Here is a 16,998-nt window from a genome sequence, read left to right on the forward strand (position 1 = left end):
ATTTTACTAAGCCCTGTTCTTCAACATAGTTTTTTTTCTTTACTAAATTTCAGTTAATCTGTTAATTTATCAGTCAAGTTAAATAGATGACAGTGTGCATCACTAGCTGCTCTATAAGTGAGTGACAAGACTGTAGTAAATCACATTCTGTTAAACTTGGAGAGTTTTTCCTGCATAGAGGAATTGTTGGCACCCCCCAAAGAGATTTTATCCAGCCCCGAAGGAAAATCACCAACACTGAAACAAAAAGATTTGAGAATAGAAACGGTTATTTCAAATCAATTCAAAGCAATTTACCAAACAACCGTTGAACAAGTGGAGCATAAACTTAATCACTAATCTCAGTTTAATCTCCAGAGTCAGGCTGGTGATTTATTTAACCAGTTAACTAATTAAATTAATATGGGTTGTATTTCATTCAGCATGATGTACATTTTTGTTTATCAAATTTTCAGAAATAATAGGACGTACATTTCTGTCAAATAAGTCACCATGTTGGTTCACCAGCCATTCGTGTCTCACCTGAGGAAGTCCTCCTGCTTTGTTGGGTGTGGACCCCTGTCTGTCTCTGTCACAGCAGACACTGCAGATAGTTAAAAGGATGCTCAGCTGTATGATGACATGGCAGTCTGTCAGACTCTGTCATGTAGTAATTGTTAATTACCGTTTACATGGCAGACCAAAGTGTGTGCTGCTTGAATATAGGTACTGGTTCTGATGCCTAACTGTACCTATCCTTGTCTACTCTTTAAATGAGGCAATGCTTTTTGTTTTGTGGCTAACCCCACCTGAGGATCACAAAGGGATTGTAAAACCACACTTTTTCTTTCTTTGTTTATGTCTACAGCATAACATTACTTTACGCTCTATGCTGTATGTCTTAATTACTGTTTTCTCTCATTACAAAGGCTCACCTTTAAGCCATCTTTTCGAATCATTTCTGAATTGCCAGCCTTACAAACAAAAGTGACATATCTATTGCAAGTGTGGCTGTATACTAAGCTCTGCTTTGAAGGGGCCTCTGTCATTAAAGCTGTTTGGTTTTGTACATTGCAAAAGTTGTGTCTAAAACAGCATTTTATCTTTGCTCCTAATGAGCACATTTTGCTATTGTGATAAAGGAGACCTTGTATAATTATTCAGGTCCAATTCAACTAAAACTCATGCTGCTCTCATCCTCTATGGCAGTATCAGCCTGCCCACATGCCTCCAACACACCAGCCATGACCACACAAAAAGGCCTTGAAACTCAACACGTGTTTTACTCTGAACACCATTACTGTCACTATACAGTCATTTATTCAAGTAGAAGGAAGTAACCACTGCTGTGTTCCCATTCATTTTACACCCGCACAACTGTAATCAGTTTGACAATGATAGACATTGGGGTGTGTGCCCATGAGTGGTTATACCTGTACATGTGTGTATTACTTTGAAAGTCTTTGTTTCCGTTATCCAGATCCTGGGGATTAAGACATTTCCGCTGTCTGCACTGCTAGTGGCACTGGGTGCATTTCCTCTTTCTCCTGCCAGTAGATCTTTTATCTGTATGCTTCTCTTGCAGTAATTGCTTATGAAGAGACAGGGCGGGTAGGGGAAGAGTGGCTCCAATTTCACCAGCCCACACATTTTAATGTCACTTAACCACTTTGAAAAATCTCTTTGTTTAGGACTTTGTTACATTCTTTTATAGTGTGCTTTAAAGTAGACAAGGAAATGTATCTTTTAACTGTAGATTTTAAGGACAGTTCCGGCCCGAAATGAACCTAGAGGTTAATAACACCATGGACTGAGTCTACTGTTCTCTGGGATATGTTTTTATGCTAATCGAATGTGTCTCTAGCTTGAAACAAGCTAGCGCAAACCACTGATTAGCTTATAACGTCTTTGGGGCACTGGTAGAGTGAACCACAGATGCCGTGCAACCAGCAACCAGTAACATAGCTCAAGCAGGGCGTTCGTGGATCGACAGGTCATGACTGTCTTCCTAAGATGGCGTCTGCCTGTATGCGCAAACGGTAATGGGTTCATAAACAATCTTTTTTATAAACTGTCTGTACACTCACAAACTTCTCAAAGCTTCGGTTTACATGTAGGGACCATCATTATGCTACCGTGGAAGTGTGGTGCTATTTTGAGCCTTGTTAGTGGTATAAAATAGCAATTTAGTCTTTATTCCCCTGAAGACTAGCGTTATAAGCTAATCAGCGGTTATCTTTTTTCAAGTTCGAGACACATTCGATTAGCATGACAACATATCTCAAAGAACGGTTGACTCTGTACACGTGTTATTAACCCCTTAGTTCTTTTTGCACCGGATTTGTCCTTTTAAGGAGGCTGACCAAATGTTGGTCTCAAGCAAATTCTGTGATCTGAACAAGTAGCATTTTCTTGAACTTTCAGACATGATCCCATAGCCATGTTGATTTTTTTTTGTTTTTTTTTAACTAAATAAATCTGTAAAATAACATTTCCACATGTTTATTTGGAAGATTTGACTATTGTGGTCCAGTTGTCGTTAATAATCTCAATTAAAATAGTGTCATTCTCCCGTGGGGACCATCATTGCGACTCACCACTAGGCACTGTGCCAACCCTTACTCTTGCCCGTTCAGACACACTGGAAGCTGGGTCACGCCACATCCTGACAGGGAGAATTTCTGTTACATTCATGGGACAGATGGTTGACAGCTCACTTTTAGAACCCGTTTAGAAGCGAACTGGTTGCCTTTCCACTTGAGGGGATAGTGAAAGAGGCGAAGGGGATACAGAGAACATGGCAGAAAGAAGGGTGGGTCTCGGGGGGGCAAAGCTCTGGCAGTAGAGGAGGACAGACTCTGACAGGAACTTTGTTACCCTGTGTTCACAGTCTCCTCCCATTTGCTCCAGCAAACAAGATTGAAACTCATGGATGAATTATTTACTCATGCTGCTTTTTGTCACTGTTTTGTGTTTACTGTATCAGCAAATGTTCCACCTCCATATAAACATAGTTCAATCTTTTTCTTATTCTATTTCCTGTCACTCAAAAAAAGTGAAACCATAAAGGAAGAGGTAAGCACACTGGGGGTGTGGGGTAGGGGTTTCTTAAATTGACTTCATAGGCTGGAAACCATAACTCTTTGTAGTTTATAATCAGAGATGTAACAGTTGGATGGATTTTTATTTTAATTTAACACCACCCCAATGTGATTGTTTGAAGAGTACTTTCCTGCTTCTTAAGGCCAGTTCAGAGCAGAACATTGATATTGATGTGCTCTTTTTGTCTTTAACTATTTGGATCAAGTTGGTTGTAACGCTCTGTGGGATGGGATTTAGTTTGTTAGCAGTTTTACTTTGCTGCAGAGACTGAGACAAATCCAGCAAAACTACTTTCGCATTTTACATTCTATGGAGAATGCTAATATCTTTCCAGTCTTTCCCTGAACCAAACCGTTGTGCAGCACACCAACCTGAGCTGCATGTGTGTTATCAGAAGTCTAGTTTACAGAGCATGCTGGCGAGGAGAAAGGGAGGGAGAACAAAGATGCTGATTGAACAATGTAAAGCCTGTGTCACTTTGTGTTTGGTTTGTTGGACCTGCAGGATATTTTCAGAAACATTGGCTGTGAGGAAAAGCAGGCAGTACGAGGTCTGTGACCCATGTCCCAGCATGCCAGAGTGTTTGCCGCAAGCCAGAGATAACAATAAATAAAAAGAACAAACAGAAAACTGAATAATTAGTTTTTTTTTAGTTTGCTTACAGTATGACAAACTAATAAAAAGGATGTATTTCTCATTATGGTGGAATGAGATAGATTATGTGTTACTGCTTTTAATGTACATGTTCCCTCCAAATAAGTTAAAAAAAAACTTAAAAGGTAAAATTTGTTATATTACACTCTGAAAACAAAATCCTAATATTTTTTTAGCTTAATTTCCTTTGTAAAATTTCTTGAAATTAACCAGACCCTTTTTCAACTCGACTCTTTACAGAGCATGTCATGACTGGCATCTTGTGGTATTCCTAACAATGTAGCCTATTAAAAGTTTTTTTTTTCTTGCCAAGTGGACTTTTATTACTAGATGGTTGACTGTTCATTCAAAATTAAAATGGGATATCCTTAAAAGGTAATGCTGTGGATTAGCGCTGTATGTACACAGAGAACTAGACCTCGCTATGTGTCTTCTTCTGAGATCCTCATCATTTTGATTTGAAAGGCTTGTTGAATGAACCCGTCTAGATGAATGGTTGGATTTTGAAATGGGTCACTGCCGCAAATACAAATCTGCCAGAGGTGCTGATGGCTGCTGTCATGTTTGAGAGAACAGTGAGGGCCTTCATACGTGTCCACACCTTATCACTTCTAATTTCCAAGGGGTGCCTTTCCTCAAGATCTTCAAGACTAGCTGTATCAGAGCAGTATTAAAGACAACACACACACACACACACACACACACACACACACACACACACACACACACACCCATTCCAGTCTCCTTGTGGTCAGACACAGCTGCGGACCAAAAATCTAAACACTCACATTCTCTCAAACATACACACGGTCATGCAAATGCCTCTTTTCCGACGGCACCTAAACTGTTGAGAGCTTTTCAAACTGCATGTCATGTCAGTCACACCCTCAGTTCTTTTTTTTTGCCAATGCCCACTGATGGCGGAAAGGACTGTTTATTTCTCTTTAAACAAGTGACCGCACAGCCTAGTTCTATATTTTGACCTTTCCCTGATATCCTGTTATATCTGTTTTCCCACAGAATGTGAGACTGAATAGAAAGCAGTGTGTGCAAAGTTAACTGTAATCAGGAGCTGGAGTGAAAGGCGCTCATTAGTTAGACTGTTAACTTATCAGACGTAGACTATAGATATGGCTTGTCAGCACTCCAACTAAGGAATTTTTCTTGTTTGCATAGTTGATATGTTTACAGTGAAAATGTATGTGCCAGCCAGCATGACCCAGTACTTCAGTGGCAAATGATACCAAACTAATTTCTACAAATGAAGATTAATATTGAAACCCCACTTCAATAAAGGATTGTCTCCATGTCCAAAGATTCTATATTATGTAACATTTCTATGTTGTCATGCATATTTTGACTACAGTGGCAAATTTATGAATTCATGTCTGGGGGTAATAAGTGGTAGTTTCTGTGACTTTAAGCAAACATACCCTGTAATGGAAAGTCCCTTTTTTTTAAGAGAGGGTCTCTTGATCTAAAGATTTGCCGCCATCCTGACTGCCATCCACCAAGAGTTTGACCTGTAACCCGAGTCCTCCCTCACAGTAGGTGGCACTGTGACCTGGATGCAACGCAGCATTATTGATGAAAATGATGATATGGTTCGACACTCATGGCATCACTTCTAAACACAAGAAACCTATTCCCCCAGGCAAGAGCGGACTGGCCATCTGGCACACCGGGCACGTTCCTGGTGGGCCTACGTGCTTTTTTGGCCGACCGTCGAAACTTTATATTTTTTATTATTTTTGTCCGGTCCATGAATCAGCCCATAAAAGTGGTAGGCCTAGATTGGCGGCCCATTGCTTTTCCAATTGACACTGGGCTGGCCCACAACACTTTGAAAACATCACATAAAAATGAAACAATAACAATTTGTTAATGCTGCCAAAGATGACAAACTTTTTGACGGCTACTGTTGGGGATAAAGACAGTAACGACGACGCAGCAGCTAGCTGTGGAGTGAGGATAACCTTAACCAACGCAAAGAAGAGGACATTATATCTTTGAACAAGACGCTCTTTGGGGTTTCTGCTTGCATGCAGTATCGGACGTGCATCTGCCAGACTAGAATAGTGATAGAGATCATGGAGAAGAAACGCAAAGGAGGTGCAGAGAAGCTGCTTGAGAAAAAGAAACATGCCCTTCATGCAGATGCTGCCAAATGTGTAAAATTGGCAGACATGTTTTCGGCAGTAGCAGGACCTTCATCAGCTGCAGTGGCTAAAGATAGTGATGGTGGTGGCATGCACAGTGAGGAGGAGACTCAGGAGGACAGGGACAGAGGTGAGGGAGCAAGGGTACAACTTGCGAAAAGTACAACTCACCTTAAAACACTTTCACAAAAACAAGTGGTGGACAAACTGGTGATGATAACACTACAACAATAAAAGAAGGAGGCATACTGTATGATTGCATTAGTTTGGCTAAGTGCACGTGTAGCTAAGTCTTGACTGATGTTCTCACCTTTTTATGATTATAAGGCTATATTAGCCTACTTTTCATTCAACAAAGTAGCCTACATCTTAATAATAAGCACCACCTTAAGGTTCATCAATTCTTAAGCTTGTGCATTTATGTCCTTAAAGTATTAAAGTAGCCTTGAGAAACGTTGCACATCATGAAAACTTTCTTAATGAGACTTGTAGCTTTTTTGTCTGCATTGGCAGACTCATGACAGACCTCTTCAAATTAAAGCACATTGCCTCTTCACTTGTAAAATTGATCACATATATAGCTTGTTTTATGATTCATGAGGAGAATACCATTTTATTGTTTCAATAAATGGCACTTTTTTGAAGTTTTTAATGTGTGAACTCTCACTGATTCTAGCTGTGTCATTCCATGGCGTTAGTAGATTTAAGGAGTAGGAGTTGGTAGACTATACACATTCAGGGGAGCGAAAGGACGGGTGGTATTTGGGATCTTATATAGTAGGCCAGTCTGGGCCAAAATGTCAGGGCTGATTTTTGGTCCCAGTCCGTCCCTGCCCCCTGGTCCCCTATGTTAGCGGCTTCAGATGGCCTTTTACGCAGAACAGAAATAGACAACACTCGTTTCTTTGTGTTGTTTATGGAAGCAAAGCAGGAGCTGTCAAAGCATCATTTAATCAGATGAAGGAAAAGCAGCATGTAAGAATAATGCTCTAATTTTAGCATCTTTCTGTGTTTGTTCTTTTTCAAGCTTCATCCTTTTATTCGCTCGACCACTCCTTTCCTCGGTTCTCTCTTCGTGGCCCAGGCAGTGAGAGTATAGCATCCCTCTGCCCTACAATACAATTTTCCAGATCTTGCCCATACCTTCAGGCAGAGGGACTGATTATTAGGGCAAAGGCAATGTGGCCCTGCTCAGCATTAATTAGCTTATTACCATAAGGACAGTTTAGCACTTCACTGTCCCACACCCAGACCATCCATCAAGAGAGAGGCTGTGCCAGCTGGAGTGCTGCCAACAGCTCTACACAGACCAGTGTAAAGACAGGAAGAAGAGGTATAGGTTCAGCTAAAAGGGAGACTTGATCCACTCTTTGGCCAGACAGAGTACTGCAGTCTCTCCAGTGGTGCCTTGAGAGAACTTAGAATAGAAGGATAGGATAGTGCAGTTCTGGCATGTTTCAGCTATGCTAGATACATGGTTTTGAAAGTCTGAAGCAAAATGTCTCATGATTCTATACATATGAATGAGTGACTGCAGGCATGGATACATAGATTATTTGTTTGTGAAAGGATGTCTTTCTCGTAGTTTATGTGGCTTTCATGAATTGAACAGTGCAAACAGTTTGAACTTTTCGTGTCTAATCATAGCAGCCGATCCGCAATTATTTTATCACATCAAAGAATCGCAGAGGGCAAGCAACCCCAGAAACATCTGCCAGCTGTCCGTATGCAGCATACCAGACACAGACACACGTCTCTTGTTTTTATCTTTCACCTCCGCTCCAGATAGTGTGAACTAAATATTGCTATTTTTTCAGTGACAGAAATGAAGTGATGGAGATATCCTCTGCACTATTTTTCTAAGCACTTTATTGCCAAAATCCAGTTTCTAGTGGTATTTCTGTACCCGTCCCGTTATGTATTTTGTATTCAAACTTTTTACAACCAAACCTTTTTTCATTATCATTTGGTTCTGCTTGCATCATTTCATCTTTTTGATTTTAGAATTAAAGAGAAGCCTACACTATTAGTTGCACAGGTTAACATGCAGTAATGTGCCAGTTAAAATCCATTCTGTGCCTGCCCACGTATAGCTAAATCTAGATCAAGGCACACATCTCTTAACGGTTTCTATCTTACTATCTGTACCAGTTATAAACCCCCACCCACCCATCCCTAATTACAATGCACATTGTTTGCTCAGTGTCTGCGTTCAACCTTCCTTCTTTCTCTACACTTTATAATTAACCTCCTTAAACCTCCTCCTTAAATTCATCATTCTGCTTCGTCATCGTCTTCTCTTATTGCCCTTTCACCATTACGTCTATATTTTCTAAAAAAAATTCTGCACAGACACGCACGCAGGCTCATGCTAACAGCTTAATAAGTACTTTGGAAGTGTTTAACAGGTTCTTCAGGGAAGCAGTGTAAAATCACAGCATTGCTCACATAGCTCCAAGACTATTCCTTTGACTCAAGAGACATCAGTAGCATATCTGTGACAGAACAGTCCCACTTCTAACGTTAAAAAACACCTTGAAATAACCTTAATCTGCCATTCCAGCATTTTTGTGTTGTGACTAGTCAGGCTGCATGCCTTGTCTGTTTTGTTCCTTTTCTTTCATTTGACTTCAGAACATTGTGAACGTCTGCCAGAACCATTGAATTGACTTCTGAGGAAAGCTTAATCTATGTAAATCTTTGGCTGCTTGTTTGTCAAGTGGTTGATCAGAGACAGTTCACAGTTGGTGTTGAAGGGGGCTTTGAGAGCTCTCTTGCTTTTTTTTAAGCAGACTTGGCTCGCGTGCATTGGAGCAGCACCCTCACCCTTGCCCCTGTGGATGTTTGAGTCTGCCATTCAACTCCAGTGTGCAAAGGTGACATTCTGACAAGTGATGACTTGGTCTTATTGTTGGGTTCAGCCCGTGCACCTGTGTTTCCCTCAGCAGATCGAGAGAGACATGCTGTTTAGGCCAGCTGATGTTCCTGTGAGCCAAAGCCATACAGCTGCTCAGCTGTGTGTGTGTTACTGAGCCTGTGTTTAGGCACACTCTTGCCTCTCGAGTAAACACAGTAAACGCACAGTGTGTAGTTACTGTATCGCTCCTCTCCAAACTTCACTGCACTCCCTTTTGTTTTAGCAAGCAGATAGGAGGCGCAGCGTTGGTAAGGCAACACTTAACTCATGGAGAGCACAAGGAGTGTCTGCTACAAAATCAAATTATAAGGTTGTCAATTTTTCAGCCTTTTTTATTCTCCTTACGGTTAGTGGTTATATAGGCCAACTTCACTGTATCCGCTGAGGGAAATTAAACATTGTACACACTTTGTCAAAACTACACAGCCTTTAAACTCCTACTGCTAATGGGTTGCATCAGTCATATCATGATACAAAGCGAAGTTGTGTTCCATAGCTTCTACACAAGAATAGGAAATGCCTGCATGCTCAATGTCAATTGAGCCCTGGTGGTTAGCAATGGATCACGTTCCATCTTTGATAGCTCGGAGGATCCGGCAACTGTACACCCCCTCTCCTTTGCTTCTCACTTTGGTCTCGCCTGTTTTCCGTTCTCATCTGGCGGATAATTGTCCCCACAGTTATGGGTTTTTTGTGTGTATATGTGTTTGTGTTCATAATTGATAGCAGCAGCCAGACCCTCCATAACTTCCGGTTCAGTTCACCAGTTGCTTCTTTATAGATGTCTTGAGCGGTTCTATAGGGTTGGCTTCAGTGTTCCAGGAAGTTTTTGATGTAATTCGGTCTGTGATTTGAAGCCTGATCAATTTTGGATCTTTGTTTGTTAAATGTACGCTACCTAGCAAAAATGTCCTATTATGCCCCACTGCTCAGTAAGTGAATCATGAGTGAACTGCAGAGCTCACAAAATAAATGGTAGTCGGCTTTTTCAATAAAATATGTCAAGGTGTGTCAGTGAGCGATCAGAGCGGAGACATATTGGGTTCAAAACAATCTAACAAATGTCTGTTGCCAGAGGCATTGTGCACATGTCATCACGATTAAAACTGAATTTGAACATTAGTAAACCGTTCATGTTGGAGCTCGAGAGCGGCTGAAGAAATCTTGTCCAGGCCTTCCTGCCACAACAAGCCCCACTGACAATCTTCTTTATAGAGATATTATTGTAATTACTGGAGGACACAATACAACATATATTTTTAAAAAAAATATGTGTATAGATCTTTTATATGTATAGTATATTATCTGTAGTATAAAGATAAAAAACACTCTGATTAAAGTGCCCATATTATTTGCGGTGTTATTTTGTGTCTCTGGTGCTTCCACACGCATACAAACTTGGTAAAAAAAACTATCCATGCTGTTTTCAGTGAAATACAGGTTTCTGAATGTCCTCTGCCTTCAGTCTCTGGATGAGTTGTTCAAAATCTGCACAGCTTTCTACATGCTAGCCTGCTAGCACTGGCAAAACACTGCTAGAACACACACTTCTTCACCATAATCTAAGTTTCAAGTTTATTGTCATATGCACCTTAGTACAGAGTACCACAGCAATGAAATACAATAAGCCTTATTGTACTCTCTCAGCAACAGTCAACAAAAGAAAATCTACAAAAGAACTACTTCCACGTCCCTGTTCTGCACTTATTCTACAATTCAATTATGAACCTGAAAATGAGCATAATATGGGCGCTTTAAGAGAAGTTGTTACTTTTTTATTTTATCAATTAATAAAAATGAAGGGCCTTACAGATTTTATTTATGTCCTTATTTTGTTTTGCGGAAACAAAGGTGTTTATATAAAATGTGCCTGAAAGACCCGAAAATAAATCATTCATTCCTTCATTGATATGGGCCTCTAAATTGTAACCGAAATATTTATTTACAGCATTATTAACAAAATTCTATTTAACTTTTATCTATAATTTATGTTAAGTGAGTATTTTGGGAGTAGGCCTGATTTTTTAAATAACTATTGATTAAAGGCTTATTAGCAGTTAGTCAGAAGTGCCCTACTGGAGATGGACCTTGCTTTGAATGTTATATCCACTGGACGTCCCCGTACAGAGTGTGGGCTGGTAGCTAGAGAAGTGCCATTTCACCTCCTGAGCAAGGCACCAAATCCCCAACTGCTCAGGGTTTCTGTCCATGGGCAGCCCCCTCACTCTGACATCTCTCCATTAGTCCATATATAGTTCTTGGGCATGTGTGTGTGTGTTTCAGGCCTGTATATAATATGTGTAAAAACTATAACAGATTGAACAAATTGAATTTCTTCTTTGACTCAGTGCAGGTAAAGACCTGTCCATTTTAAACGGATGCACTCTGAATCAATCATTTAGACCTACCTGTAGCAACGTGCACACGTGCAAGCACAAAAACGGCCCAATTATTTTAATGCCCCGACTGTAACACATGGCAGCGTTGGGCGGAAATAATGACATGGGCTGAGAGGGCCACTGATGCAAACCAGATGAGGCACTCTGACTTAAAAGGCAGAGAGGGAGGAACGAGAGCACAACTGGGCAAACTGTGAAATGACAACAGCACACGCAGTGGGGTGGACTGAGTGGCTTTGACATTCACCCAAAATCATCCGCATACACACACACGACAGGTTCATCCACACAATTGCAACACTGTAGATCTTGTAATTTAGATACGGTTATTACTCTGGAAAGTTCTTTCTTTTTTTTATTTAAAAGGCATTGTCTGCCTGTAGGGGCACAATGTACAGAGCACTGCTATGCACAGTATCAGGGTCTTTTTTCTTTTACTACACGTGGGAGGATGTTATTGGAAACTAAGTGGATCCTTTTTTATGTGAGCAGTGGTGCGGTGAGCTTGGCCCTGGGCCTGCCCAAAGCCTGGTTCAGCACTCCTTTGCTCTGGCCTGTCCACAAAGTGCATTTCTCTCTAACGCGGCCCCTGACCTCCTGACGCATTTCCTGACCCAGGAAATAGAATTAACACCTCAGCCTGGGCCTTGGGTCCCACAGGCGCATACACAGCTGTCCATTAGCCTGGCCAAGTCCAGTCAGACCCGGCTAGCTAGTGCTCCACTACAACTAACCGAAAGACTGAAAAGGGAAGCAGGAGATATTCTTTGGAGCGTATATGGAGAGCGCTTATACATGGTTGCTTAAAGGGTTTTAGTGCCACTGCAATTTCAGTAGTAACTAGAGCCAAATGAAATATATGTACCTACTTTCCTAACTCTTGTAGGCCTGACCGTCTCAGATTTGATTGTAGTTTTTGCAAGTTCAACATGGATTATAGGATGAAAGTTTAATGTACAAGTACTTATGTCCCTTCAATTTCCTACTGGTTTAGTCGTTGTTGCCCATAACACACTAGCATTCTGCTAATGAATGCTGATTGGTCGGTGAAGGACTGATTACGACCAGAGATCCCGGTTGATAGCATCCAAAGTGGAGCCGGAGTGTCTGAGTGAATATTTCGGGGGGGTCTTTAAAACATTAGCAAACCTCTTTCTAGTACGTGTATTGACAGGGGAGCCTAACCTGTCTGCTGTGTTGTCGATGCCTCAAGAGAAAAAAAGAAGTGACTCCGAGCTTGCCGTAAAGCAGTATCTTTGGCCGTATGATGTGTATGACGTCATTGAGATTTTAAAAACAAAAAAGCCACTTAAAAAAAAATCTTAACACCCATCAGGGTGTATTGTCTTTCTCCTCTTTCAAATGCAACATTCTTGGACAACAAATTTATATCCTGATAAAAGTGGATTTTGAGTGGTATGGCTCCATAGAGTCCCATTCATTCTGCACTGGCCTGTGAGCGCCTCAAGTGAAACTCTGGTGGAACTGCAACCAGTTCAGAAGCCTGACGTATCGAGAGAGTGGAACTTCGTCCCTTATTAGAAATTCTTTGGTCGCTGTGACCATTTTCTGGCCAGGAATCCTGAGGAGGCTCACTATTGGCTCATGCAAACCAGGGTAATGTACAATGACAACCCAACGGCCGGTCATTTCGGCGGCCATTTTGGAGTAATGTTGACCCCTGGCTCTGAGAGGATTGGTCTTTCTCCCAAAACCACATCTAGGAAGGCCAAATTGTTTTCAAACATGTTTGCTCTTTCCATTGCTGATTTGTATTTGGATCTTTACTCTGTCTCAGACGGGTATGGCGAGCTATCTTGTGCGTCAGACGTTAATGGTGCAGCCCACTCTCTAATGTTCTTCAAAAATAAAAATCTATACAAAATGAAATGTAATGCCTTCCACCAGTAGTTTTTTTTTTTTTTTTTTTTTTAAATAATATGGTGGCTTTCCGATGTCATGAGTGCAGTAAATCTGGGAACTGGGTTTAAGAAGAGAAAAGTGGATTATCTGTTTATTAGAAATTTTATGTGAACCATATATCAGAAGAGATGGGTTTCGATACTCCATAGTCTAAGTGCTTATCTGTTTTCTTCATTAGTCAAAGGCTCTTATGCAGGCAAGCAAATACACCCATATGTGTGTTTGCTTACACACACACACACACACACAAACACACACACACACACACACACACACACACACACACACACACACACACACAGAGATTAGCCAGTTCCTGCGTTTAAGCACCCCATGTGTTTGCATTTTAGTCACACATTGCCAATCTCATGGGAGCACTTTGAAGCATACTCCTCCAGAGCAGATCATAAAACAGGAGTATAAGTAGTTTTTCACATAGTTGTATCCCAGAACACCCCACACCACCACCTCCCACCCAACTGCTCAATGCCTCCACCTTCCACCTCAGTCCATTTACTCTCAAAGTGCAGGGTGAGCATTTAGTTCAGAGATTTGCTATGACCATGCGGCTCCCCTAACATTATCTCTCCAGATGTTGCATAGAAGGTAATGTAATGTATCTCAGCCCATCTTTGCACCTCGACATTTCTAAAAATGAACCAAACCAGACTGTACCTTTTGAGCTGCAGTGTAGGTTTGCAAGAACCACACATAAAAAAACCACTTAAAGCAGAATATTGGCAACACTATAGATGCAGTGAAAAAACGAAAGTCGGTTAGTTTATGATGTAGATTGTGTCATGGAAGAAGATTGATGTGTTTGTGTGCGTTGGCCTGCATTAACACACTTGTATTTTCTGTCTTCACAGTACTTTGAAGTGCCCTTCGACTCCAACATGAACCGTACAAAGAACCGTCCACTCGTCAGAGGACAAATCAGGTACAGTTTTATGTCTTTGGGTTTGGGGACTTTTTATTACTTTGAAAAGGCTGTGACTCGAGACTGGACAGGAGAAGAGAGAGAGAACAGCTCAGCAGGAGTTGGAGGTCAGTTCAGTATAGTAACAGCCCAGCAACGCTACATGACAAGTACTCAGCCTCCCAAGCTGCCTTTTGTTCAACTCATACTGGACAATTGTCAAAGTCTGCTACTGTTCTCTTGCTCACTGACCTTATCCCCGTCTAGGCTTGCTGTGGGACATTTTTCCAGGGGTGAAACATGAACTTAAGTCTTGTGATGTATATGTGTATTTTCAGGCAATATTATAATGAAGAACACACCTTAATTACAACAGTAGCACTTAGCACACTTCCCATATTGATTTACTCTCTTCTGTTACACTTTGTTATTTAGTTATTGGTGCTGAAAAAGACCAGTAGCTGTGTATGTGGAGTAGCAGCAGCCACAGACCAGAGCTGCCAATAACAAAAATGCATGCCAGCACTGCTCTACACCTGTCAGGTGCAATGGGAGCTTGTGACCAGGTTGCGAAGGCGAGGGAACGAGGTTGAGGTTAGGGTGTAGTTTATCTGGCCACCCTTACTTTGCTACATCCGCCGCTTCTTAGTCAGATAATCTCCATTGGTGCTCGGTGAGCTGCTTGTATTGCCACGCTCCTACAAATCTGACTCAGTGACTTTATGCGCTCGTCTCTACCTGCCTTTGGGAGAATGCCACTTAAGCAGCGGGCAGACACACAGATACTCACTGATGCATGAACCAAAAAAACAAACCACCCTCACCCATGTCCTCTTCACCCTTTATCAGTGCCAGGAAGCTGCCTCCTTTGCAGTTCACTCTTACAGAAAAAGCATGCACGTCTCTCCTTTCATTTTTTTTTATTCAGGAAGAACAAAAGCAAACAACCTGTTGACATAAGCGGATGAAACACAATACACAACAGTCCAATCAACATGCAGCTGACAAGTGGAAGCTAAAGGCCTCTGTTGCCTGCTTATTTATACCAGCAACATAGTCACTCTATGACGGAAACCGCCTGTTGGTACCATAACTGGACCTTGACTCACAGCTATCTCATCCCAGTTTCAGGAATTCTCCTTTGACGTGCTGTTTAAACGTGTACTCTCGGGCTATTGAGCTGGTGATTGAAGATGTTCTCTCACTATCTAAACACAACCTCTTCTGTCGGGCTTTTAGCCTGTCCCTGACCAGAGGAGGTGTGTCTGTCTGCCTGCCTGTCTCCGAGACACACAGAGACACAAGATCTTTCACTCTTTGTCTCTCTTTTCTTCTCTTTCACACACACAATCTTGTACAAAGACAGCTGAGAAACTGGGCTGTCCTGTCAAACAAGCCATCAGAAGGCAACATTTTACACATTTTCCATGTTGTCTTCAGTACATCGCTGTGTATAAGCCAAACGACGTTCCTCTTCTACATCTGTCTTACTGCGGAAGTCTGTCTATACTCGGAAATAGTGTGTCATCTTATGTCTGGACAACAATAGTGTATCATCTTTCCCACCTTGTATTGTTCTTTTGTAAAATGTGGATGACAGTCCCCAATCCTTTGTAGTGGTTTTACAGTGTCAGCCTTCTACATGTGGTGATGCTGACTAGCTTTCAGCTTAGTAAGAGAGTAGGATTTTGGCTGTTTTCAGCCACATCTCACAGTCTTCGTCAGCAAATGGAGTTTGTTTTATTAAGATTACTTTGTCAAACTACTATTAACCAAGTCAAGAACTAACTTTAATGCAGAACTGTTTTGATTATGTCTGATTTTTATGACAGGAATCTGTAGCCAGAGAAATGTAAAAAAAAAAAAATTGGAAATGGTACAGTGAGCTGGGAATTTTTTTATGATTCAGGTAATCTAACTCACTTACCTCCTGCTCTCTCTGCATACTTTACCTTCTGCACCAAAAATAGCATTTTCCCTTGGTTTCTTTGCCTTTTCTGCATACATCGCAGCATAAATAAGCAGAGCAAACTGTTATATTGGGTCATAATAATGCTCTGTACATAATAATCTGTTTTGGTAAAGGAACACTTCTCTTGCAGGATTAATCATATCAAGGTGTCTCAGATTTATACATTTAATATGTGCTCCTTTCTGGCTATCAATGCACAAAATATCTGTGTATATTTGTGGAAATAGTTTTCATCTGTTTTATGTCTGGTCTTTGTAGGTTTCGTATATCTGTTGTCAGTTTACAGTTTCACACCAGGCCCTGAAGCCACTGTGTTGTAGGCAAGCCTTACACATTTGGAAAGTTTTCCACAGTTTACTTTAACCTCACTGACCACTTGAATATTTAACAGGTAACTAAGTTTTAATAAGAATCATCCTGTTTCTTTAAACTAATGGGTAAATCGCTCATGTTTAACATTTGGACCCTGACCTTGATTGTGGTCTAACCAGACAGCCGCATCTTTAGCTTTCTGTATTCACATTACCCACCTGACGCTATGACTGCGGCTGTGTCATACTGTAAGCAGAGGACAGTAAACCCACCTTAGACCGTGTGACGCACTCCCTCCCCTGACCCCCACTGAGCCAGCCCACAGTCAGACTGTCAACAGCCCATAGCCAGCCTGCACGGCCCCACCTCAGCCCACATAAAACAGACATAACACCACTAATCACATTAATGTACCAATCTCCCTGCACGGCCACACCACCAAAATAAAAGCCCCATTTGCTTTTTGAAGACAAGGCCTGCGTTTGGTCAAGATTTTAATCTTCCCTCTCTTTAATTTATGGAGCATTTACTGGTGAATTTGAACCAGACCTTGCCAGCACTGCTTTCAATAAAAGATGAGGGGAGGAGGAGGAAGTCTTCATCCGGCTAAAAGCCTGAGCTGCAGTGGTTTTGTACAGCTAGTTTTGATCTCTGGCGTGTGC

The 16,998-nt window shown here is 41.4% G+C and overlaps 1 protein-coding gene and 1 long non-coding RNA gene across 3 annotated transcripts in view; one reads left to right on the forward strand and one right to left on the reverse strand.

Annotated features, from left to right (window-relative positions):
• The window catches only part of cox10 (cytochrome c oxidase assembly factor heme A:farnesyltransferase COX10), a 55,563-nt gene that overhangs the window by 15,094 nt on the left and 23,471 nt on the right, over nucleotides 1-16,998 (forward strand). For both annotated transcript variants that reach the window (XR_004327186.1, XM_032502005.1), the window contains exon 5: nucleotides 14,003-14,073. Coding sequence is in view for 1 of the 2 variants with exons in the window: in XM_032502005.1 (XP_032357896.1) it covers nucleotides 14,003-14,073 (71 nt within the window). In the remaining variant the exon portion in view is untranslated. The remainder of the gene's footprint in view (nucleotides 1-14,002; nucleotides 14,074-16,998) is intronic.
• On the reverse strand, nucleotides 1,778-15,720 carry LOC116671077 (uncharacterized). Its single transcript, XR_004327188.1, has 3 exons — nucleotides 15,711-15,720; nucleotides 10,492-10,493; nucleotides 1,778-1,885 (listed from the first exon to the last, which is right to left on the reverse strand). It is a non-coding gene; the product is annotated as an uncharacterized LOC116671077 (long non-coding RNA).

Source organism: Etheostoma spectabile, chromosome 21 (assembly GCF_008692095.1).
Source record: "Etheostoma spectabile isolate EspeVRDwgs_2016 chromosome 21, UIUC_Espe_1.0, whole genome shotgun sequence".
NCBI lineage: Eukaryota > Metazoa > Chordata > Actinopteri > Perciformes > Percidae > Etheostoma > Etheostoma spectabile.